This window comes from Eptesicus fuscus, chromosome 9 (genome assembly GCF_027574615.1).
Source record: "Eptesicus fuscus isolate TK198812 chromosome 9, DD_ASM_mEF_20220401, whole genome shotgun sequence".
Lineage (NCBI taxonomy): Eukaryota > Metazoa > Chordata > Mammalia > Chiroptera > Vespertilionidae > Eptesicus > Eptesicus fuscus.
The window spans coordinates 47,837,073-47,863,767 of record NC_072481.1 but is presented as its reverse complement, the minus strand read 5'-3'; the positions used below and the strand labels follow the sequence as shown (position 1 = coordinate 47,863,767).

Below are 26,695 nucleotides of genomic sequence, written 5' to 3'. Positions count from 1 at the left end.
ATTATCCTATCTAATAAAGAGGGAATATGCTAATTGACCCTCACACCTTCACAAAGATGGCGGCACCCACAGCCAATAAGGAGGGAATATACTAATTGACTGCCCCACCCTCAAAGATGGCAGCACTCACAGCCACAAGATGGTGGCACCCAGTCTCCTCAGCTCCCCAGGCGCTCAGGGCTGCCTGAGGCTCAGGTAACCAGGGCCAGCTGAGGCTTGTGCTGCTGGCAGTGGCAGCAGCAGAGGTGTGATGGGGCGTCACCTTCCCGATTGCCAGGTCACCTCCCGCCCCTGGGCGCTCCCGGACTGTGAGAGGGCGCAGGCCGGGCTGAGGGACCCCTCCTCCTGTGCATGAATTTTCATGCACCAAGCCTCTAGTTCAGTCATAAAAAGGAAGTACTAATACATGCTACAACATGGATGAACCTAGAAAACATGCTGAGTAAAAGAAGCTAGTCACAAAAGACCATGTACTACAAGATTCCATCTATATGAAATAACCAAATAGGCAAATCTATGAGACAGAAAGTAGATTATTGCATGCCCAGGACTGGTGTGGGAGAGAATGAGGAATGACTGTTAATGGGTATGGATTACCTTGGGGGGGTATGTGTGATAAAAATTAGATAGTGGTGATAATTGTACAACTTTGTGAACAGACTAAAAACCTTTGAATAGTACTCTTTAGATGGGTAAATTATATGGCATGTGAATTATATCTCAATAAAGCTGTTTTTATTTTTAAGAGTGCAATGCAGGATAAAAAGGGAAGTTTAAAATAAGAGGATCAACCTTCAAAGTAAATTTGAGGTGGCAAAATAGTGTAATATTTCTATATTTAGCTTTGATATTCTAACTTTAGCAAGAGCCTCGACTTGCAAGATTATACTTAGCATTCCATCCTGAGACATAGATGTTATGCCCTTTCTTCACAAGAACCACCTTTAGCCTGGCCGGTGTGCCTCGAAGGTTGAGTATCAACCTACGAATCAGGAGGTCACAGGTTCGATTCCCGGTCAGGGCACATGCCTGGGTTTCAGGCTCTGTCCCTAGTGGGGGGCGTGCAGGAGGCAGCCAATCAATGAGTCTCTATCGTCATTGATGTTTCTATCTCTCTCTCCCTTCCTCTCTGAAATCCATAAAAATATACCTTAAAAAAGAACCACCTTTATTGCTTTTATTTTAAAAATGCATAATGTATTTAAAGTACATTAAAAATTAGAGTCTCTTATTTACATTTTATGTGGTGTCCCAAAAGTGTTTTAACAGAATAATAGTTTTCTCTTGTTACAGGTGGCAGCAATATAATGTTCCTCACAAGTATAATTGTTGGGTGTCCAGGCTGTGAGATCAGACTGCCTGAACTCTTTCAGGTAATGTGAATTTGGGAGAGGTTCCTAATCTCAGTCTTCCTATCTGTAAAGGGGAAGTAGAGATTCTAATACTACTTACTTCATAATGTTGTTCTGAGAATTAAAGAAAAAAATGTATGTAAGGTACTTAGCACAGTGTTAAGTATATAATAAAGGCTCAAATTATACTTGTTAATAATTATGATTAAAATATAGTAACAGTAATAGAGGATTGAGATTAAGAAATGGGTGAAAACAAGTTGTAATGTGGTTGAAAACTGAGTATTAGCATCCTAAAGGGAAGTGAGGGTTGCAAGGAGGTATTATATTGTTGCTCAGTTTCATAACCATTAAGCAAACATATTGGATATTTAATCAAGATATTTGGATAGTTTTCAGCATTTACTGTTTTCAGAGCATGCTATAGGTAAAGGCTGTGAAGTTGTGTATTTTTCAGAGAACAATATGTGATTTAAGCTTGCTAAAGAGAGCTTGCTACATTTTTCATCAGTGGTACAACTTGTCACTTTACAATGCATGCCTTTAATTTGAATAAGTCTGCCATGAAGTCTCCTTTCTTCCTCCCTTAGGTTTATTCAGCAATATTATTTTCTAATGAAAGTAGCAGGGACATTTAAATATTTTTAAAAACTATTTTAACTTCTTAGGAGAAAGGAAACTTTAGTGAAAATAGTTACTTATAAGATAACTAGAGGCCCAATGCACAAAATTCATGCAAGAATAGGCCCTCGCAGCCCCAGCTTCGTCCAGAAGGTCGTCCGGATGGTCATTCCGCTGTTCGGCCGTTCGGTCAATATTATGCTTTTATTATTACAGATGATTGATTTGAGATGTAAAAGAATTATCATTTTGAAATTTATTTGTATACTTTAAAAATGGTCTTTAAAAATTTCCTGGATTAAACAAAATTCCAGGAAAGAAGAAAGGGAAAGAAGGAATTTGAAAGTGCTTACAAGTTTTCCCCCCTACCCCCAAATTTTATTCATATTTTTATGCTATATTAATAGGTAAATCCTCTAAAGAGCATTAAGTGAACCTCATAAATTCATAGCCATACAATTCCTCTATGTGTAGCTTATATTTAAATATTCTTATTGTAATAGTGCTTGGTGATCATAAAAATCTATTTGAAGAAACCAGGGATCTGTACATAGGATAAAAATGACTACGAACAGGCCAGCCCCACTCCCCAGACGATGGCAGAAGTAGGTAAGTTACTTAGTCCCTTTGTGCTTCATCTTCCTCACCTTAGAAATGCAAGAGTTGATGTGAGGATGAAGTGAGATCACACATGTAAAGTACACCAAGCACATAGTAAAACATCAAGTTTTAGCTCTTAATATTGTGGCAGTGGCCACAAGGAGGTAAGTTGTAGCATATATCTCAAAGATGCAGCTATTAACAACCCTTGGTAAAAAGAAAATGTTTTTAAAGCATGGAGATCTTCCAAATTGCACTTAAGCTATTTTCATAGGTGCTTGAAGAATGTGGTCAAAAACTCATTATCTTTTATCTTGGTAGGATCCACAAGAGCCAGAGCTTATAGAAGGGGGTGGGGTGTGTGTGTGAAAACGGAGTGTGTGTGGCAGGGACTGAGGCAACAGAGAAATAGGTGACTTTGAGGAGTGGGGGCTGGATTTAGAAAAAAGAAAACCACCAGGCTTGCTGCCACATGCCTGTAATGTGACTCTTCTATTTTCTCTGGCAGGGAACTGATTTAAAATCTGCTCAGAAATTAATAAGATCACATTCAGCCTTGCTACATACTTTGCCTGATGTGCCAACAATATTTACATCTTATTAAATACTGGAAATTAAGAATTGACTGACTTCTACCAGAAGGCAGTTTGGATTAAGGAGTTGATGTCAACAGTCTCCCAGTGGAGTTAGAAACCAGCGTTAACTCCTGGCACTACCATTTCAACAGAGGTGTGAACTTGATAAGTCATTTCACCTCTGAAATGGTTTCATCATCTGTGAAAAGAGAAAAGCACCTACCTAAAAAGCACCTACCTTGTCCTGGTTAAGGTTCTTCACAGCACCTGGAACACAGAGGTGCATTTTCTATTATATTTTGTGTTAATGGAAAAAAGTTTAAAAACTATGACGATAAACTTAAACACTTACAAGTGTTACCCAATATGCTTGAATATGCATGGACACTCAATTACCTTAGACGTTAATAGTCTCAACTAATATGAATGCTTTAAGTATGCGACAAGTCGCTGACATTTTCCTCTCCTCCGTGTACCTCTCCAGCACACCGTACGCTCAGATGCTCTAACATGTTATTTCTTGAGCACATTTTACTAACACCCAATCCTTGGCTTGCTGGACACGAGTGGACAACGGACTCTAGAAAGTGTTTCTGCAAACAGTGCCTTTTCGAGGCTTGCCCAGTGTCTGTCCAGCTATTGCTGCCCTGCAAGGAGTTAAAGCATCCGACGCAAAACCGTCTTCTTTCTCACCCAGGAAAGGCGCGCAACACTCCCACGTGACAGTTGTCCTTTTAATAATTCTGCTCTCCAAGTTCACGTCTCTCTGCGAGAAGCAGCATATTCTGCGTCACGTTAAACACTGTCGACTCATTATTAGGGACGCAGGAGGGCGACTCCAGCAACCGTGCAGCGAGGGACTCGAAATGAAACAGGTCGGGTCCTGTCTGGGTGAGGCCAGGGAGGCACCTCAGCCATCCCCCGCTGGCCCCGGAAGTTTGTGCGTCTCCAGTTGTAAGATCTGGGGAGTCACCTTGACCCTCCCGGAGAGGTGGAGAAAGTTAGCCTTGGGCCGGAGACTGGGGGAGTAAAACCAAAGATAGAACACTTTCGGGAGCAAAACACGCAGTCACGTTTTCCTGTTTCCAGCACGGCTCGAGACTCGAGAGTTTCAAGGGTTGCGAGAGCAGGTGGCAGGACTCCGCCCACCGCCGCATTTCCCCTCCCTCACCTCGCACGCCCCACTCGCTCCGTGAAGTCGGGACTCCCAGGCGCGCGCGAAGAGTTGTCGCGCTGCGCATCCTGGGAATTATAGTCCCGGCGTCGGGAACCGTCTCGGTAAAAGCAACTCTGGCCTACATGCCCCATGGTGCCCTGCGGCGCCGGCCGCTCCCGGATGTGTGCCTGGCACCGGAAGAGAAGACGGCCCCCCTCTCTCGGCCCGGCCATCTTGTGGGAAGAGCTGAAGCAGGCGCTCCTGGCTCGGCGCGGCCCGCTGCAATCCGTGGAGGAACGCGCCGCCGAGCCACCATCATGCCTGGGCATTTACAGGAAGGCTTCGGCTGCGTGGTCACCAACCGATTCGACCAGTTATTTGACGACGAATCGGACCCCTTCGAGGTGTTGAAGGCAGCAGAGAACAAGAAAAAAGAAGCCGGCGGGGGCGGTGTTGGGGGCCCCGGGGCTAAGAGCGCAGCTCAGGCCGCAGCCCAGACCAACTCCAATGCGGCAGGCAAACAGCTGCGTAAAGAGTCCCAGAAAGAACGCAAGAACCCGCTGCCGTCCAACGTCGGCGTGGCTGACAAGAAAGAGGAGACGCAGCCGCCCGTGGCGCTTAAGAAAGAAGGTAAGTCCGTGGTGGGAGGTGGGGGAAGACCCGGCGTGAGGGAAGGAGCGGGGCAGAATTGCGGCCACCGCTTGCTCCTCGGGCTCCGAGCGTCCGCGGGAGGTTCTGCCGCGATTTCCTCCCGTTCCCCCCACATGACCAAAGCCCGGTCCTGCGAGCGTGGTAGCCTCGAGTTCGCACCACCTCCTGCAGGGTTCCCGCCTCAGGTTCTGAGCGGAGGAGCGCGGCCCGGAGGCGAAGCCGCCCTCAGCGTGCCCGGGGTCCTGGCGGCTGTGGCCTTCCCGCCGGATCCCGCCGGTCCCGCCGGCGGGTGTTGGCCTGAGGTTCCCGGGAAGCGTGGGGTCCCCGGCTCCCTCCCGCTCAGAGCTCGCTCTCAGTGCTGCTCCGAGGTGCGGTAGTCTGGTTTAGGCTGCTGTCCTGCCATCTTGTCCCACGATGGTGCTGGGGGGCCCTAGTGAGAAGCTGGGGGGTCGGGTACTGCGGAGTAATCTACCTGCCTTAGGTGCCTCATGCGCCTCATTGTACCACCCCCCCCCCCCCACCCACACACACACACACACCCTCTCCACTAGTTTAAACTTAGCAAGTTGCTAGAGTGAGTTAAGCTGTTGGGAAGGGGAGAGATTTGGCTGCATTCGGTGACGCAGACGCGGGGATTCTGAACGGAGAGCGGCTCTCTCGGGGAGTCCCGAGGGTCGTCCTCTCGTCGCGACCCCTTCTCCGCCCCCGCACCCCGTGCTGGAGGTGGTGTGGCTCGGCCCCGACCTCGTGGTGAAGGAGTGCCCGGGCTGTCTGTCCGTCCCAGCAGCAGCAGGGAGCTCTTTGGAGTGGAGCTTGTTCTCCGCACGTGCGGGAAGCATGGGCGGCATTTCATTGGCGGCGGCGAAGAGCTGCTTCCAGGTCACGCTGGACACTTCGCAGGAGTGACTGAAGCCTGAATTTTGCGTTCTCACGCATTACGTGTTTGTCTTGTGGTGAATGGAAAAAGCAAAAACAGTTGGGGGCAAAAAAAAAAAGCATAGGGGATCCATAGCAAATCGCCAAGCTCCGAATCTTGGTTGGTTTTCTATATTGGTTGAAATTTCGCTTTGCTGCCACGTGCTCCGGAAAGGAGTTGTTTCTCATTAGCTTTAGGTTGGATTCGTTAGCATTCAACTAATTTTCTTTTTTTTTAATTTAAACACGTGTGTTATATTTTGGTTTAGGGTTTTGGTGGTGTGGGTGTTTTATTGTTGTTTTGTTTTCTTAACTAGAACTTCTGTGATGTTTTGACATAAAGAACTAGGTGGTGAGTAAAACAAAAGAGTTCCTGTACTAAAATTACAGGTTGGGGGAAGCATAAGTTGTTGTATTAGAAAACGTGTACACCGAGTAAGCCAAATACCTGTTCTTAGAGCAACCTGTAGCACAACTGAATAAATCGTTTAATTTCTGTGTTAAGGAACACTCGCTTGAATAGCTTGTGTAATTATTTAAACTGCTCATCTTTACCTCTTTGATCAGAGTAATCCCAAGAAAGCACATGAAAAAATTGAGTCTGAAGTGTAAATCTAAAATGTGCAAGGTAGGTGTGTGCACCCATTTTGAACGTTCAAAGGATGAATGAAGCATGTTTGAAATCCCTCAGTTTGTTTTGATCATAAAGCCCTTATTTGAAATAAGCTCTTACCTGGAAACCAGTATTTTAAGTTACAAAGGTGAGAATTGCTTCATAAATTTATAATTCAGTAGTCTTTGGGAAATCTTCCACATTAGCTATCAAAGTTTTTCTTAGGTCAGTATTTCAGAGCACTCCTAACTTTAAATTGCATAAAACAAGTTTATAAATAAAGGGAAAATGATGAATGAAAAATACTCATTTTGAGATCCTGCTGTCAGTTGATGTGGGCATTGGGGAAGGGGACTTACAAAGTCTGCCTCCTGTAGTGGGAAGGAAGGTTAGCCTGATCATGTGTTCTGTGCTTTTGAAGAAAGGTCCTGGTACAGCGCTAGACTGCCCTAGATATATAATGTTCATATTATAAGAATTAGCTTTGTAGCTAGTCTTTTGTCCGTTTGAAGAACTTGAGAATTGACACCACAGACTTATCACTGAGTATAGACCAATGTGATTTTTTTTTTAATTAAAAGCCTGTTATCTAGTGAAAATCAAGTGAGCTTGCAAATACAGCTAAATATATCAAGAGAAGCATGCATTTTTAAATGATGACTATTGGGTGAATATATTCGGTAAGTTTGTTAGATTCTGTAAGCCTGATATTGAATATGGGTGGGGATATAAGCCATTGTTCATTTGGGTGTGTTTGGCTTGGATATCATTATGAAGACTGGTTCCAAACTCCACCCCAATACACTTGAGCTCTGATGAAATTTATTTAAGATGCCTTGGTGTACCATCTAACAGTGTGCTCATACTGAGAGTTTATGTGGAATGGACTTTAAAATTTCATCAAAGAGTTTGGTATTTACTGTTTTACTCTAGTTACAAGCACCTGAACAATTGGATGAGTCTTGATTGTGTTCCACTTTCTTAGAAAGAACCAGGGTAAATCAACTTAAGATCTTGTTATAAAAACAGTTCCTTGGCTGCTGTTTGGCTTTGTCAGAAATTGTGGTTTGGGAATTATGGCATACCTGGAATTTTACAGACATGAGTTTAACCATCAGTCTAGTTATTCTTAAGGCCACCAATAATGCATATTGATTGCTTCTTGGCATTAGATACTAACAGGGTAAATGCACTGGTAAGAACAAACCAAAAGAAATGTTCTCCATCCATAATAGCAAAATATCGAGTATTTTAGAGATTGCATAACAGTTTTTCTGTTAGGTGTAGTGTGTATAATAAAACATATGTAGAAACTAATAGAGGAGGTACTTTTTTTTCTGGTTAAATAGCTATTTCAGACTGTGGATATGTAATCCTAGATGCTATTTGTTTTCCTTTCAATTTTGTAATTTCATAGAATTATCAGTCTTTTTTTTACTGAGGTTGTTGTAAAAGTCTGGCCTTTAAAAAAATTTTTTTAGGGTCCTTATCTGTTGAATGTGAATGTGTATGGATTTTCTTGGTTATTATTTATGAATGGCTGCTGGTGTTATCTTTGGTATATTTAAAGCCAAAATGTGTCATTTGCCTAAAATTTCTTTTTTTTTTTTACAGAGAGGAAGGGAGAGGGATAGAGAGCTAGAAACATCGATGAGAGAGAAACATCGATCAGCTGCCTCCTGCACACCCCCCACGGGGGATGTGCCCGCAACCAAGACACATGCCCCTGACCGGAACCGAACCTGGGACCCCTCAGTTCGCAGGCCGACGCTCTATCCACTGAGCCAAACCGGATTTGGCCTAAAATTTCTTTAAATTTAGAATTTTAAAGTAAGAGACTGGCATTTTAAAAAGGGAGAGGAATAATGGCTGCCTACCCAGTTGACTTCCAAGTCAGTTGCAGAGAATGCTTTTAGGGGGTGAAAGTGACTTGGCAAACTAGATAGAAGTTTGAAACAAGTTTATTTAAAATAGGAGTTTCTCTAAAGTACTTTGTTCCACTTTAGGTATGCCCAGTGTTTGCCTTTTTCAACAGTATGTGCTAGTTAGGGGACCTGAAGGTTAACAACGTACCTTTTTAAGTCTAGGCCTAAATTTTTTTGAGTTGTAAAAATAATTTGCTTAATGCTGGTTCTTTATCATTTTAGGAATAAGACGTGTTGGAAGAAGACCTGATCAACAACTTCAGGGTGAAGGGAAAATAATTGATAGGAGACCAGAACGGCGACCACCTCGTGAAAGACGATTTGAAAAGCCACTTGAAGAAAAGGGTGAAGGAGGAGAATTTTCAGTTGATAGGCAAGATTTTTTTCAAGTCTCTTCATGTTTTGTCAGTTTATAGAGTCTCAACACAAAACTATAAATTAGCAATAATTGCTTAGGTAGCAGTTTGGCTTGTTATGTTTATCAGTTTTTCAAAGAAACATCTGAATTGTTATTTCAATAGCAGTTTTTAGTGTTCAACCTTAGATTCCTTATAGTGAAACACTTAGTTGAATTAATAGACAATTTCTTTTTCTTGCTATCCCCAGATGTTAACAGGAAAGTTTTGTTGTATTGTTTATAGCAAAGCAGATTACTCATTATGCAGGTTAGATTTATTTTAATTATTAAATGTATTGATTTTATTAGATTATTACATAAAATGAATAACAAAAAGTATGTGCACTAATAAGTTTTAGATAATGTAAAATGAATGTTCTTGTGGTGGGAGTAGCTTCCTAGTTTTTATTTCCCTTATGTGTTTAGAAATAGATTGTTTTGAATTTTCTAAAACATGGCTTGACTATTGGCTTATGAGCCAATAAATGTATTCCTGTATTTTTGAGTCTTTGAATGAATTTCCCTATTCTTTTTTCTGGAAACCTGGGATGTATATAATCTTTATTTGTTGTAGGCCGATTATTGACCGGCCTATCCGAGGCCGGGGTGGTCTTGGAAGAGGTCGAGGAGGACGTGGACGTGGAATGGGCCGAGGAGATGGATTTGACTCTCGTGGCAAACGTGAATTTGATAGGCATAGTGGAAGTGATAGATCGTAAGTCTTATATTGGTTTTTATTATATTGTATTTGAGTCTACTTTTTTTAATAAAACAAGCTTTGAATTTCTAGAATTAAAGAGTATTATGTTAACTCAGTTTTGTTAGTTCTTTCTCACATTACAGTGGCCTGAAGCACGAGGACAAACGTGGAGGTAGCGGATCTCACAACTGGGGAACTGTCAAAGATGAATTAACGTTGGTATTCTGATTTTTAAAAATAATTTTCATAAAATTGATCCTATACCTTATTAGAGGCTCACCCATAACTCTTAAATATTATTTGTCCTTGGGACAAGAATGGAATAGCTCTTATAGCTAAATATCTTGTATATCTTCCATTCAAGATAACCTCTTGTTGGCTATGTTTATATTATAGTTGTATCAAGTGACCAATTTTTTTACATTTCAGTATATGTGATATCAGTTTTTCTTTTCATATGGATATATAGCTTTTTCTGAAACCCTGCATTGAAGTTGTTTGGGTATTCTTATTTCTGTATCTTTAATAGTTTGTAGCTATTGACCCTTGTGGTTATTAGAAAAATTTGATAAGCAAGTGAGGCATTATTTTAAAACTAACTTCTGTCCTGTTACTTTTTGAGTAAAGTACTATAACTTGGATCAATATACATTTTTAAATTGTTTCCTCTTAAAGGTCTACTGGAGTATACATTTAGTAGGAAAAGACTCTTATTTGGGGAATGTGAGGATTTTAAAATACTTTTGTGTAATGAATTCTTCAGCTACATGTAAATGGACCTAGATGCCTTTCTTTTTCTTTCCTTAGAGAGTCCCCAAAATACATTCAGAAACAAATATCTTATAATTGCAGTGACTTGGAGCAACCAAATGTGACTGAGGAAACACCTGAAGGTGAAGAACATCCAGTTGCAGACACTGAAAATAAGTAAGTTGTTTTATGTATAATGGTAATGCTAAGCACTGAAATCACTTTGGATTTTTACCAAGAAAGCCAATAGGTTTAATTCTGTTACTTGAAGGCTTTTTAACAGAAGAGACTTTCATGGTACCCCAATTCATCAAGTAGTGTTTATATAGAGGAGTGTTTTATACATGTATATATTGGTATATTGGGCTCTAGTGGTTTGAAAAATAGAAATGGTTGTTTTTATTTAAAATTACCATTGCTGTCTTAAAAAAATAAGGGAAGATAGTAAAACCTGCTAGCCCCAAGCACAAAAATTAACTGTTGTAACCTCAAATTAGAGAATAGGAATAAGATGCTATGCATTTTACCTAACCTTACTTGATAGAAATAATGGTAATAGATATATAAGTAACGGATAATTCAAGTGATAGCTGTCCAGAGACATCGAATAGGTGAGAACTAACTAGAATCTGAAATTGGGGGTTACTAAAAATTAGACCCAGTGGTTGAAATAAGAGAAGTTGTAGTGTTTAGAACTCATAGTGCAAAGTACTTTGGACTCTGTAACTGCAGGTTTTATTTTGAGACAGTTTAAAACTAGGAAACGTGACTACTTTAAAATTCCGCCTCTTTGAAATTTATTTTCCATCAACATTGAATTTGGAACATAGCGTTATTGACTTGCTTTAAAATTTATGAGGAGAGCAAATGCCAAATATGTTATTCACTAGCTTTCTTAATCATTTTCATTGTCTGTGTGAGAGTCTTTTTAGGTAGAAGACCTGGTTTTGAAGTTTTTGTTTATTCAAGGGTGAGAGAGTTTTAAAGTTTCAAGTTAAGCTGGTAGAAATAATTTAATGCCTTTCTCTAGTTTCCATCAATCAAAGCAGAAATTATATGCCAGTCATTTCTTATGGTATTGTGGTTTAAAGTCTTGCATTATAGATTACTTAGGTCTAATTCTTAACCGGGGCATATTCAAATCAGTCAGGGAGGAGATGCTTTTCTAAACTTTGCTTTTTCTTAAGGAAGAATTGCTCTTATAGTGAACTATTACTAATGATTAGGGTATCATTATTCCATGGGTTTATTGGAATAAGGAATAATACATTTGCTATTATTGGAAACAGTAGAAAAAATACATGGTGTTAAATGATGTCTTGAACTTTATCAATTCATTTATATGAAACTATATAGAGTAATAATTTTATTTGGTAAACAGTGAAATTGTGGATGAGTTAAATGAGCCTTACGTAATATTGAGTGCTTCACAATGCCAATACAACCATTCTTCCTTTAATAAAGAGCCCATATTTAAATCACCTTAAGTGTGACCTGCAAAGATTCTAAATGTCTACCAGAAGGAAATCATGCATTATTGATAGGGTATTGGAAGCAAATCCTTAATTCAGGACCCAGGCATGAAATTGAGGGTATTTGGTCTAAAGAAGATTATGATGATGGTATTAAGAGCAGTTTCCAGAGTGGAGAGAATCTAAACATAGTACTGTATCTTGAATATGGAAATACAAATTTATAAAGCAGTGCTTGGCTGACTTTGACTCCCTTATATATAGTTCCCAGAGTGTTTGTTTTGTCTCACTTGATCCTTACAACAATCCTTGAAGGTAGGTGTCCTGGTTCCATGTGACAAAATGTGCTGAGTTAACGTTACATTCTTGGCTGTGTCACAACTTAGGAGTAACTAGGACTTTTTTTCTTAGCTTTCTCATCTGTAAACTGACAGCTGGACCTCATATCCAAATCTCATCAATTCAATGTAAGCATGAAATTTTAAGGTAGGATTAGTCAGACTGTACAGAGTAGCATAGAAGAGGGAGATATTTGAGCTCTAAGGCTAACTAGATCACCTGCTATCTTTGGAAAGAAGCAGAGCTCCCAAAATAGTAAACAACTTGTTTGATGACAATTGGAAATTGATACTAGATTAAAATAATGGATTTCTAGGCTTGCTTTCTGCAAAAAGGGAAACTCATAATATATCATAGTTATAATCTAAGAATTACATTTGGAAATTACTAATTCATTATTAAGTATTGGAACCAATATGTTTTGTGGAGAGTTTTATTTCTAGTGAAACCTCAGTCTCCCGCCCACACTCAGGTTGGTTTGAAAGTTGGCATATATAGAATCCAGGATTTGTATAAACTTGGCTTTTAAAGATTTTTTTTTTTTTTTTTTTTTTTTTTTGCCATCAGCGTTATCCTAAAATAAAGGATAGAGGAACAGTTCTTTTTATATTTAGAATGTGAAGTGTGGTTCATGGGCATTCTAGATGACATGTTATAAGTTATGTATTGTGGGAAATTAAAAATGTTTTAGGAGAAGTTAGGCCAAATATTTTAATTATGTAACGGTACGGTTTTAAGAGAAAGTAGTGTTTTAAGAAATGTGTATGTTAGCCCCAGCGGGGAGGCTTGGTTGGAGCATCATCCCATGCACCAAGGAGGTAGCGGGCTTGGTTTTCCATCAGGGCACATACCTAGGTCACAGGTTCAATCCCAATTGGGGCGTGTATGGGAGGCAACCAATTGATGTTTCTCTTTATGTTTGATAATCCAATTCCAGGTTGTATTACTGATGAGCATTTAAAAGTTTATGAATTGTGTTTTTTTACTTATCCATACTCACTAATACAATAAGCATTGACTACTTACCAAATTAATGTTAGCCATTGGGTTACAAAAATTATGATCCTTCCATCCTTGGATAATTTCCCCTAAAAGATTGATTAACAAGATTTAACTTCTTTCTTATAAGTAACACAGATTTTTGTCAGCCACCTAGTAGGTATAAAATTTAAACATCTTTTCACAGGGAAAACGAAGTTGAAGAAGTAAAGGAAGAGGGTCCAAAAGAAATGACTTTGGATGAGTGGAAGGCTATTCAAAATAAGGACCGGGCAAAAGTAGAATTTAATATACGAAAACCAAATGAAGGTGCTGATGGTCAGTGGAAGAAGGGATTTGTTCTTCATAAGTCAAAGAGTGAAGAGGTAAAATTTTTGTGGTTTTTGAAAATTTTTAGGTATGTCTTGACAATTCAACACATTTGTAATTTTTGTTTTTATAATCTTTATAAAAAAGAAAAGCTTTACATAGTGTCGTTGGATTAGGTAAATTGTTCAAAAAGGAAAATAAGCTGCATTACCAAATAAACTGCATATTTGAAGAAATTTAGTCCTTCTATCTGTTGTTATATTCAATCTGGTAGCCCCCCTCCACCCTCAGAAGCTGTTAGTCAATATATATCTTACAATTACTATATTTCATAAATACAGTATGTCTTTTCAAAGTTGTGATATTTTTAAAAATCATGCCTAAATTTATACAGTATTAATACTTGAAACTGTCTGCCTATGCCATATGTAATGGTCAGGACTCTTCAATAAATGGTACTACCCTTCTTTATTGAGGAATGATGTAAAGACCAGAAAATTAATTTATAGGTTTCCTTTACTTACAAAACATGGAAACTAATGAGAAAGATATGTTGGTGGCTTTTGTTTTGGCATCTTCTGCTTAAGCCTTGGGGCACATTCTTAGAGGAATGTCCCATTGCTACATCCTTTTAAAGCTTGTGTAAGTTTGAGATTTTAGTCGTAAAGTTAAAATGTTATGAAGGCAACCTGTAATAAAAAGATGCAATAAGATCTTAATACATTTTAATTTTCTTTAAAAAATAGTTGTGAAGCAAACTTGGAAACATTTGAAATGAAACAGGTTGAAGAGTTTTAAATACTTTTCTAGATTTAGAGGTGTTTTTAAAAAACAGTATAAAATTTGAGGACATTGTCTTTTAAGTGTCAAGTCATATAGTAAAAAAAAAAAACCAGTTTGCTTCATTTAGAACATGTGGTTATTTTTTCATAGTGCTTGCAGATACAGTTGTTTTGTATATCTGGGTAAAACAAATAGGATTTCAGATTAAGGAACTTTGAAAGTTCTCCTTGGGGAGATTGTTGAACTAATTATTAAACTACTTAGGTTAATATGAGCAAGATTTATTGGGCAAATAATTTGATACAATTATTTGTAACTGTTAGGAGGTCCTGACTGAACTTTTCTCCAGAACAAGACACACACAAAATTGTGATATAATTTTAGACGAGTCAGTAATACTCTTTGTGTATTTTATTGACTAGGTTAGGTATCATAGTTTTAAGTATTTTCCAGTGTGCTTTTCAGAAATAATTATACAAGGTGATGTATATGATTAGATATTTTTGAAACTATAAAATGTGAAATTGGTTATGAATAACTTTGAAACCAATACATTTTCACTATCAAGACACGTTCATATGCTTTGCCAATTTATCCTACTAGTTATTCAAAGGTTAGGGATGTGTCCTCAATATTCAGACTTCCTTTATATTGTAGTAAAATCTTTTAGATTGTTTCAGTAGTATATCAACTTAGACTTTTTTTTGTTTCTGTGCTCTAGAAAATTGTAAAAGCTTCTGATTAATAGATTGAGATTGCTTTGCAATAGCAAACATTTAAAAATTAGACAGTATATATAATTGACTTTAATTTGCTAGCAATTTTGTGGGCTTACATACCTTTTAGGCTTCTTTACAAAGCCTTCTATTGCCTTTAAATTAGGTTGGTCTGACACTTACCCCTTTGCACTCGCTTGCTTTTTTCTCGATTCCTTTATTCTACTCGGGATTTAAGTTTTTAAATACCCCAGATTTTACAAAGCGCGGCAGTAGAATAAAAAACTGGAGTTTCTTTTCATACAAACTTATTTATTTGGATTTTTTTATATTTCAAATTATTGATACATTCGAAGAGTATAAAAAGAGCTGCTACCGATGCTAACCTTGTCGAGTCACACTCGACATCCCGAGTGCAAAAGGTTAATTCGGTATTAGATGATTAAAGGGATGAAAGCATGGATACAAATACAACATTTATTTGTACTTTAAGGGTAGCCCTAGCCGGTTTGGCTCAGTGGATAGAGCGTCAGCCTGCAGACTGAAGGGTCCCGGGTTCGATTCCGGTCAAGGGCAGGTACCATGGTTGTGGGCACATCCCTAGTGGGAGGTGTGCAGGAGGCAGCTGATCGATGTTTCTCTCGCATCAATGTTTCTGACTCTCTATCCCTCTCCCTTCCTCTCTGTAAAAAATCAATAAAATATATATTTTTTAAAAAGGGTAGTTATTAACAATTGTAATAAGATATTTAGAAAGAACAAAATTTTCATATTCCTCCAGAAAAGAGGATTGTGTGTGTGTATATATGTATGGAGAAAAATTAAAATGTACCTTAATATATAAGAAAAGTTTCCAATTCAAAGATTAAAACTCATTCATCTCAAATATATATAGAAGTTAGGTATTAAGCAGTATAAAATTCTCTGGTGTGTTTGTTTTTTGCAGACTGGGTCATGTAGCTTATGACGTAAATACAAAGTGTAGGATCTGGATTTCACAAACATGATGTTTTCATTTTTAGGATGGTTCCTTTGATATGTTTTATTTGGGTGCAGCTTTTCAAGGTTCCCTTATGTAAAGTTGTGATTCACTTGAATCTGTAGCTCTCCTATTTATATGAAAGAACAATATAAAAGTTGTGTATGAACAGAAGTCTGTACACAATTTCTTTTTTTAAAATATATTTTATTGATTTTTTACAGAGAGGAAGGGAGAGAGTTAGAAACATCGATGAGAGAGAAACATCGATCAGCTGCCTCCTCGCGCGCGCGCGCGCGCGCGCACACACACACACACACACACACACACACACACACCACCCCCACCCCCCCCTCCCCCTCCCCCCACTGGGGATGTGCCCGCAACCAAGGCACATGCCCTTGACCAGAATGGAAAGCGGGACCCTTCAGTCCGCAGGCCGACGCTCCATCCACTGAGCCAAACCTGTTTCGGCTGTATACAATTTCTTAACTCATGGTTGGAAGAATATAGAGTAAATTTTTCTTTAGAACTTATAAAGAGATTCAGTATTATCAATAATAGGAACCTCACACGCTATCCATGTCTTTATCAGGTGTTGATGGGAATTCTAATCTGAAAGGCATATTTTAAATATACTGGTAAAGATTATGATTCATTAGGTTTGAGATGAGGCCCAGTCACTTGAGTGGTTGTGATTAGATACCTCTAATTGAGACTTGCATCACCTGTAATTTTTTAAAGTATACTTTTATTGAATTCAGAGAGGGAGATAGAGATAGAAACATCAATGATGAGAGAAAATCATTAATCGGCTGCCTCCAGCGCCCACCCCCTCCCACTGGGGATCAAGCCTGCAACCCGGGCATGTGCCCTGACTGACCAGGAATGAAACCTTGACCTCCTGGTTCATAGGTTGATGATCAACCGCAAGGCCCAGAAGAAAACTCATTCCGAAATTTGCAGCATTACTTTCCTAGTAATCATCCAGTGGCCTTTACTTAAATTTTCAGGCTCACGCTGAAGATTCCGTTATGGACCATCATTTCCGGAAGCCAGCAAATGATATAACGTCTCAGCTGGAGATCAATTTTGGAGACCTTGGCCGCCCAGGACGTGGTGGCAGAGGAGGACGAGGTGGCCGTGGGCGCGGTGGACGTCCAAACCGAGGCAGCAGGACTGACAAGGTAAGTTTTAAATATTTTGTCCTTTTAAGTAATTCAAGGACCTCTTTTGGTAAATTCACTGCTTAAAGTCCTTTGGGAGACATAAGTGGAAGGAAAAAAGGTAGACCCTGGAAAGTGTCCTAATGTCAAGGTTTTGGGTTCAATCCCCAGTTGGGGCATATACAAGTATCAACGAATGCATAAATAAGTAGAACAACAAGTCAATGTTTATCTGTCTCTCCCACCTCCATTCGTCCCTCTACCTCTTCTCTAAAATCAATAAGTTAAAAAAAAAAGAAATTTTTTTTTTTTTAAGAAACGACATTTTTGGTTATAAATTTTTAAAAGTGTTTAAATGACTAAAGAGTGTTGCCAGTAGAATTAAATTACCACACTTTATTGAATACTTAATTAGGTGCTGGTCATGGTGCTGTGCTAGGCGTTTTATGTGCTGTGTCATTTGATTCATATTACTATGTTGACATCCCCATTTTACAGAGGAGGAGTTCGGTACAGGGAACGAAGTTAACTCTTGGCCTTTGACAAGGTCTACCTGAAATGCCAACCTACATCCTTTGCCTTCACTGTTTTTTAGGACTCATTTTAACATAACCTTTGTGTCTAATCGTTTAATTGTGTGAAACTCACTAGATAATGGCCTAGTGAACACATTTTTAGTTCTTGATTTTTTTTTTTTTTACTAGGTTGTTATGTAAGAGGTGGGATTCACTTTTGTCATCTTCAATGCCTTGCATATAATGTACAACACATAATTATAAGTTCTTATGAAATATTTTGATATAAGCCCTAGTAATCTATAGATTTGAGCTCTGATCTGTCTGATGTCAAAGTTCAAGCTTTTAATGTCTAGATATTACTAAACTAAATTAGAGAAAACCTTTTAGTTAGTTCATTGTCTCTTATTGTCTATCTAGTATATAATCATGATGTCCTCCTGAATTTTGAACTGATAACACAAATTGGGGGACCCATTTGCTTGATTGGGTCTGCCAGTGTTTGATTATAGTGGCAGTTTAAATATTACAGATTTTTATGGTCACCAGTAACAATGTAGTGATATTTTGTTTCTGTTTCTTCCCCTGATACCAGGTGCTTTTAAAGCCAATGTTATGTATGTGGACCTTTTCAATACTTTTTTTTGGGGGGGCAGTTATTTGTGTTTTATAAATAGCGTTTGGCAGTCGGGTCCCATTCTAATATTGATGAATATGCTGCTTAAAATAATTGTAATCGGTTTGCTTTCAAATTAATGCCATTATTATTTAGCAAGTGGAGAAAATACAGGAATGCTTAACAAAGTAAGAATTTCCACATATATCCCATATGAATCCACTTGTATGAGTATTAGAAAAATAAAATAACCCAGGCTGTTACTAGGGAATTTTCCTAGATCTTGATAGAAATCCAGGGCAAGACTCATTGCAAATATTTGTGGCCCTAGTCTGATCCATAATTTTGCCTTTAAGTAAAAGGTTTGACACATTTGAGTATTTAATTAGTATTTTAACTTCAAGACATTTTAGAGTTCTGTGTCTACATGTAGACACTGGCGATTTATTTTCAAGGTTTGAGCATTATTAATTTTGGTTTGTTTCTTTTTCAGTCAAGTGCGTCTGCTCCTGATGTAGATGACCCAGAGGCATTCCCAGCTCTGGCTTAACTGGATGCCATAAGATAACCCTGGTTCCTTTGTGGACCCTACTTCTCTGAGGTTTTGCATGCTTAAGGATCCCAACCGTCTAAGAAATTAAAAAAAAAAAAAAAAAAAAAAAGACTGTCATTCATACCATTCACACCTACAGACTGAATTTTATCTGTTTTGAAAATGAACTTCTCTCGCTACACAGAAGTAACAAATATGGTAGTCAGTTTTGTATTTAGAAATGTATTGGTAGCAGGGATGTTTTCATAATTTTCAGAGATTATGCATTACTTCATGGATATTTTGTATTGCTGCTTGCAAATATGCATTTCCAAACTTGAAATATAGGTGTGAACATGTGTACCAGTTTAAAGCTTTCACTTCATTTGTGTTTTTTAATTAAGGATTTAGATGTTCCCCCAGTTACAAACTGGTTTTAAATATTGGACATAATATCCGTTTTAGTACCTGCTTTGCATTTACACATGTGGTCAACTGGGACATGTAAACTCTGATTGTCAAAATTTATGCTATGTGGAATACTAATGACTTTACGTATTTTAACTTAGTTTTAATATTTTTATTTCTGGGGAAAAATCCTTTTTCACTTCTCATGATAGCTGTTATATGCTAAACTTTATATACAGAAATATCAGACTTGAACAAATTCAAAGCACATTGGTTTATTAATCCTCGCTCCTGCATAGTTCATTAAGTTCAATTTATAATTGATTGACAATTTCAACTATATTTGAAAGTGTGTGACTTTCCCATTTCAAAAACCAGACTAGACACCTTACAGTCTAATAGAAAGTTGTTTAAACGACTTATAACTGTTGAAAAACACATCCTGTCAGGTGAAATAGTTTTATGGGTGTTGGGCTTTTCCCCCTCCTACAGGGTGGGTATAGCAAAGTTGATTTGGTTAATTCATATTATTTTAAACTGCTTCTGGCCACTCTGTATGATTTGTTTGTGAGAGGTCCCAAATCAAAATTATATACCCATAATCAATGATCCTTTATCCCTTCCCGTTCTAAAGAAACCAAAGGGCCTGATTAGTATGGTAAGATGTGGGAGTGGGTTACTTTTTGGAATTTGGAAAGCAGACAGCTTTACTTTCTAAGGTTGGAACAGCAGCACCACCCATGAAATACAAGCCAAAAATCTTATTGTTGCCTAATTTCCTATATTGCTGTTAGCTTTGGTCTTAAGTTGATAAATGACTGTTCCATAGAAAATAATAAGTCTCTTTTACCTCATCCTACATTAGAAAAGTAGGTTAATAATGGATTCCTGAATGGGAGCGTCAACGCACTTAGTAAACATGGAGAGAATGATCAATAAACAGGTTTTCTAGGATTTTTTTTTTAATTTTCTGCCATATTTATTTTTAAGCAGAAAAAAGGAATTTTATTTAGCTTTAAATTTTTTCGTCACTCATTTTCAGTAATTTTCTACCTATGTGTGGTAATGTCCAGTTTTTAAAATATGAAAATCTTAAAATCATAAAATGTCTGCTGTTTGCCGATTAGTTCTCCCATATACTTCCAAAAGAGATGTACAGTACAAAAGTTATTCATTTGAATTAGATTTTTTAACCTAGTTACCTACTAGCTTGACATCTTATTAGGAAGGAGGTAATTGGTTTTGATTGATGAATAACTTGTGCTGGTGATTTGGATCTTATGCAGAGTGTGTTCTGTACTGGTGCTAATGTCTAATATAATTTTATATTTACCAACATAACTGCTACCCAGAGGCAAGTGTTAAATTAGTCCATATGGACTCTTGATCCCTCCTAAGTTAGTGTGTTTGGACTTTCATCTTAACTCATTTCTGGACTTGAAACCTGCTTATAAACCTCTTGATTTCTAGCAACATATAGAAAACACCTGCTTTTAACACTTCACAAGTTCCATTCGCTGTCAGCCATTGCTGGCATTTTGTCAGTAGAGAATACACAGCAATATCTGATATGTTGCAAGCTTTCACAATAGCCTGAACTTTAAAAAGTTGGTCCATTAGTTGTATCTGATGGATGTAAATTTGCCTCCTAGTTCACTTTGTGTCAAGCTAAAACTGTGAACCTAACTTTCTTTTATTGGTGGGTAATGACTGAAAATAAAGATTTTATTTTCATGCTCACTTCTTAAAAGTCATAAAAACAATCAAATAGGAACCCATTTATCGTCATGTGTTTTCTGGCCTGTGTGTGCACCCCAAAGATAATGCTCATATTTCATTTTTTACCTTACACTTAGATTTTGTTTATCTGGGAGGGATGCCTATTATAATGAGTATTATAGTTAGAAAGTTGCATTCTTATAAAATGAATTCCAAGGACTAACTTTACAGTTGGCATTTCTCTTAGCATATCACATTCTGAATGCAAAGGTTAGTTATACTGAGCACCACTGTTTTTTGAAGGGAGTATTAAACAGGATATAATACTCTTAAAGCAGTGGTAGGCAAACCATGGCTCGTGAGCCACATGCGGCTTGCAAGCCGCGGTTTGCCGCTCTGTTGACTAATGAGTGTGCCGACCACTGCTCTAAAGAAATCCCTTAATGGATACAGATCCATAAATAATAATTGTGGCTGATTGAATGTTTTAGTGAACTTTCATGGATGCTTTTAATTTGAAGTAATGCCAGAATTTATTTCTTAGGATATTTTCAGTTTGCATTGAAATGATTGGAATATGATTTCTTTTTTAGTTTAAATACTGTTTTGAGACCTGTGTGGAGTTACAAAAGATCTTTAAATGTGTCACTAGGTATTACACATCTAGTTACTTTAATCACTTTTAAAAGTGGAAGTACGACAGACACATCATCTCCAGGGTTGTAAATATATTTGGGGCTTATTTTTGGTATGGGTTTGGAGTATATTAAGTATACTCATATATTAAGTATGAGTATATTAAGTACTCATTCTGAATGTGTTATTTTTCTAATTGCTAGTGATGATAGCACTGAAATAGAAAAAAATGTTATATTCTTAGGGAGTTGCATATGAAGTCTAAATATTATATTTTGGATTTCAAAAATAATCTTCAAGAGCACTAGCTCTGTATTGAAGGAACCAACGAGTATTAAAGGTTAAAAATTAAGGAGCAATGTGAAACTGCTGGAACCTGATACTATGGACATCTTATCGCAACATTTAAGTAACTGGTATAACAAATCCTTGGCTCTCAGGTGGATGTAATTCTATTTTTTAAAGTAAATAGAGGCTTAGAAAATAGGTTCTCATCCAAACATTTGTAATTATGCTGAAATTAACATGTAAATAAGTGTTTATTGAGTCTGAACCTTATAAAAGCCAGATCTCCAAGTTAAGTGGGAAAAGCCTAGAAGTTGATTACCATTATACTTTGCAGACTATAGTGATAGTGCAGTAAAATGATCTCTAGTCAAGCTTCAGACCAAATTTAACATCTGCAAAATAGTCAGGTTTTATAGTTGAGGTATAGATTGTCAGCTTTCAGAAATTTGGGTTCAATTACTTTTTGCTCAGCCTGGGTTTACCTTGGATATGTTCTCTCCATTTGAGACTCTTACTTGATTTTGAAGTTAGGAAAATATGAAGTTTATATGAGAAATGATTGGACTAAGTCTGTTTCAGTCTGAGAATATAGTGAAAGGTTGTATCCTAAAGAATTAGAAGTTTCAGAAAGTAATTAGGGTGTAAAGATAAATGATTAAGGCCATCAAGATTTTGGCTACAGAAAAAAAGTAATAGTATGGAAGTGTCATTTGAATAAGTGCTACATCTAAGCCTGGGGTATGAAGGGTTAGAAATAAAACTATTCTATAAAGATGTATGTAGCCCACATAGCTGAAAACATTATCTGGCCCATGAGAGAAAGTGTTTGCTGAATCCTGATCTAAGCCATCACTCCTAGGTTACCATATGAGTTCTTTTAACTAAAAGTATCATTTTTAGCTACAAATTAAATCATCCTAACCTGTGGGAAGTTGTGAAATCAGAAGAATTTTCAAGCAAATTTTTTTTGCCTCTTCTATACTCCGGATAAGGGCCAAAATATCTGGTAGCCACTTAGTAAAGATCTTGTTATTTTAAGAAAAGATTACGTAGTTTGTAACTTAAATACGTTATCCTAAAAGCTGTTAAGGAAAATATAAATTTGCTATAAAAGTAAGCTTAATGCCATGGTTATAGTTTCATGATTCATGTTTAGTGGCACTTCTTGTCACTTAGTGCTGAAATCTTTCTATTGTGATTAATTTTTCCATGAGATGAGAATTCTGAATGGGTAAGAAAACATGTCTGTTAACTTCATAGGTTGAGCTAGGACGGAATGAATGACTTCTGAGAATTACTTTATTAGGATATTGTGCCATTGATGATTTCTGTATTGAATAACTGGGAGTCAGTTGTTCACTTCTAAATGGAAGGAAAGAAAAGGTGAGAAATAGCCTATACAAGTTAGAAAATAATTTACCAAATTGAAGTGTTATGTAGGTACTTAGTGCTTTAAATCAGTAACTTTTGTCCCTTTTGCTGCCCACTTGAGAGAGAGTGGCAGTGCCTGGTGCATTTTATTCTCTAAGCTTTGTGCATTCAAGACAAAAGATACCTGGTGATAACGTCTATGAGAATTCTGATTATGGATTTTTTTAACCTATTTAGATAATGGATTCATATCAGGTAATGAGGATTGCTCTGAATGGATCTTGCTGTGGTTTTTATTCCTTATAACAGCTGCATTACTGGTATGGAAATATGAACAATGAAGGATTAATTAATATTCAGGATTATGATACCTGTTATTTGGTGAATTGAGTAGGGAAAATGGGAAATAGCTTATCTTTAGGCATTGTTTATATCACTAATTGCAGTTATAGCTGATTTAACAGACTTTAGGAACTTAAAAGACTTATAATTGGAAGACAGCATTTTTATCTACCTAGAATGATGATTCTGTATAAAGTGATCCAGCTGAACTTGGTTCTCGATATTGGCCTAGAATTTTATCAGATTGTATTAAAAAATTTTTATTAGCTAAATGTCAGGAATTTGGGGAATTTGCATGTTGGAATTCCTTGTTTCACACCTTGGGTGTAATAATCCATGGTGAAATGATGCTTTGTTTGGCAACCACACTCTGACAATAATAGGCTAGCACATTTAGACATTTTGTGCTTAGACTGCCAGGGACTGTTTTGGAAATTGATGACTTAAACACATCAGAGAAGTTGGTTGATTCCCCTCTACCCCACTCCAATTTTATGCCTGAAAATGTTTAGGATTTAATAATTGGTGAATTGAACTGAACACCGCAGATACCTTTTCAAAGATAGTTGGTTTGTCTTCTCCCTGGAAATTCTGAATTTCCAGTGAAGCTTCCACTGTTGTTTTTTTCCCTCAGTAAAAAAGGAAGAACCTTTCCTACAAACTACAAATAATTTGGTTTCAACTTGGTCTTATTTACACAAACCTTACATGTACAAGGCTTCACTTAGGTGCTGTAGTTTAGAAGTTTGTGAGGAGTGCTTGGGAAGACTGGATTGGATAAAGCTACTTTTAAGACATGTTCATTGGTCACTAGCATAGGAGAAAAATCACATACCTAGCAGGTATAGTGTGTACTACAGACCACTGTATTTTGTTCATAACAGTATTCTCTGAAGATTGAGTGGCACTTTGTCACTGTTTCTCAACAAAATCCACTAGATCAGTTTTTAACAATTGGACTGACTTCCCTGCCTTTTGCCAAGAGGTAGAATTGGAAGTCATGCTGACTGAGGCAGAGGAGTGCTTTGGAAGCTGTATAATGAATGCTAAGTGAAAATACTTGGCATATGAGAAAGAAATTCTCTTCAGGAAAAAATGGTAATTTTATTAACAAAATAAAAACCTATACTGTTGATTGAGGAACATAACTAGCACCTCCAGGTTACAGGAGAGCATTAATGTGCCCCCTTCCTCTTCACCCCCCCCCCCCATTTTTCCCAAGATCATCACTCTTGCTACTATGTTATTACACTTTAAAGTGGGTGTTTTTCTTTTTTTAAAAAAAAAGTTGCAATGAAAGCTACCCTGCCATAGAGAGGAGAGGGTAAACTAAAGGGAGTGTATATAGGAATGCAAAGGCATCTTGTGGAGCTGTAGCACAAGTATGAGAAGAACCACCGCAGGAGAGAAGAATTTATTTTCAACGGTGTTGAGAAAAGAAGGCAAGTGGTCTTTTACTCCCTTTGTGATGGAATAAAGTGAGATTTTTGTTTCTAAATGAAATCCTGCAGTGTCCTGTTTTTCACCTTGATTTTTTGGTTGCTGAAGGCTGGGTATAGGGGTCTTTGGGACTTGGTATAGCACAAGAAAATGTCCTCTGGTTAACACAGGCCGCATTCTCACCTACTATGCAGGGAAATGTATAAGCCATTTTAGCAAGTAAATTGTGATTTTCTTTAGTAAAGGAACAAAGGTGTTTTTTTTAATGTTTTTGCATCTTTTGAATATAGTGAAAATTTGTGGGTGGGTCTGCCTGTCCAGTGGTAATTTAGGGCCTTTCAGTACAGCTTATTCTCTGTGAGAATCTTATAACAGCTTTTATAATATTTCCTTGGCTCCTATTACCTATAAGTAGTAAAATGTCTGAAATTGGCAAGGGAGGAAAAGCTATTTTGAACCTCACATTCTCTTGCCTAGGCAAGGCCAGGGTTTTATGAAGTAAATCCTTAAAGTTGTGGAATTTGAAAAGTGGCCTCAGTTGACTTAAGGGGACCCCATTGTAAGCACATAATAGGTTTGTATATTTCTTAGAGATGTGACTGAAATTTCAGCAGAACTACTTAACCACTTGTAAGTAAATGACTACTAACAACACATGCAGCCAGTTCCCATAGAGTAAAGGACAGGCATTTATGTTTTAACAATAATAGCAACAAAATTGAGTTAATGTAGTCGTAATTCCTTTTTGCTTAGCAAATAATCTTCGTGTTGGGGAAAAAAAGCAGTAGGTAAATCCAGTGGGGTTATAGCTATTACAACTAAAGAGCACAAATGCTCTGGTTACTTTTCTATTTAAAAGGCTTAATGATATTTGTAGCTTGAAATTTCCATTTATCAATTTTCTTAGTATAAATGGATTTTCTTGGGAGTGTTCTCTCCTTTCTTTGCCTACCTGTGCCTTGTAGGATTTAGATTAGCTGGGTAGATCAATTAACAGATTCAGGAGTTCCAGATTTGTCAACTTAAAAATTTACCTGTGTGGTTTTGTTTGTTTTTAAGGTAGATTTCTTAGTAACCAAGAGTGATCTAGGACTTTGGAAGTATGGAAATGCCAGGTTTGGGTTATTTAGTAAAAACAGCTCCAAAGATAACATCAGTTTTAGTTAACTATAGTCAGAACCCCAATTGATGTAAGTTTGTAGAGCAGTCATTTGCATAGGAAGAACTGTATAGCTGAAAGTTATGCCCTGAAACTAGACTGTCCTGTATTAGGTATTAGTGTGACTTTCGCTAATTGTATTTCAGTTTCTTTTTCTGTATAGTGGAGATAACGTCTACCTTAAACCAGCTATGGTGGAACTGAGTTACATATCTTAAAAACGGCATGTACTGAATATGGCCCTCTCTATCCATGGTTCCAGATCCACAGATTCAACTGAGGATTAAAAGTATTTCAAAAAAATACATTGTTGCTGACGTTGTACAAGGGACTTGAGCATTCAACAATGTTGGTATCTGAGCAGGGGGTAGTCCTGAACCAAACCACTGAAGATACCAAGGAACGAATATACTGTGTTATATGTTGAATGGGAATTTGGCAGTATTTGGCTTGTTATATAAACTTGGTATTTCAAAGATGCATTGCTTCAGTTATTAATCTTAACATCCCCAATCCCCACTCGCACCTAGTGTGTCATAATGAATTTTCTACCAGCTGACAGCGCTAAAGATCAGTGAAGATGTCAGGTGGAGGATGAAAGAGACATGGATCATAAAGTGGTTGGTAGTGTCTTGACCCATTGTGTCAGGT

General features: G+C 37.6%; 1 protein-coding gene across 4 annotated transcripts; it reads left to right on the top strand.

The window, feature by feature from the left end:
* Positions 1 to 4,504: 4,504 nt before the first annotated feature.
* SERBP1 (SERPINE1 mRNA binding protein 1) lies at positions 4,505 to 20,829 on the top strand. Of its 4 annotated transcripts, none has more exons than XM_008139413.3 (8): positions 4,505 to 4,934; positions 8,631 to 8,781; positions 9,380 to 9,520; positions 9,649 to 9,720; positions 10,313 to 10,432; positions 13,253 to 13,430; positions 16,866 to 17,039; positions 18,643 to 20,829. In XM_008139413.3, the coding sequence occupies exons 1-8, from the start codon at positions 4,622 to 4,624 to the stop codon at positions 18,697 to 18,699; spliced, it is 1,206 nt and encodes a 401-aa protein (XP_008137635.1). In that variant the 5' UTR covers positions 4,505 to 4,621; the 3' UTR covers positions 18,700 to 20,829. The 4 variants fall into 4 exon arrangements, with proteins under 4 accessions (XP_008137635.1, XP_008137634.1, XP_008137637.1 ...); XM_008139412.3 differs by having other exon boundaries at positions 9,631 to 9,720; XM_008139415.3 differs by having other exon boundaries at positions 4,506 to 4,934; positions 10,358 to 10,432.
* Positions 20,830 to 26,695: the final 5,866 nt, after the last annotated feature.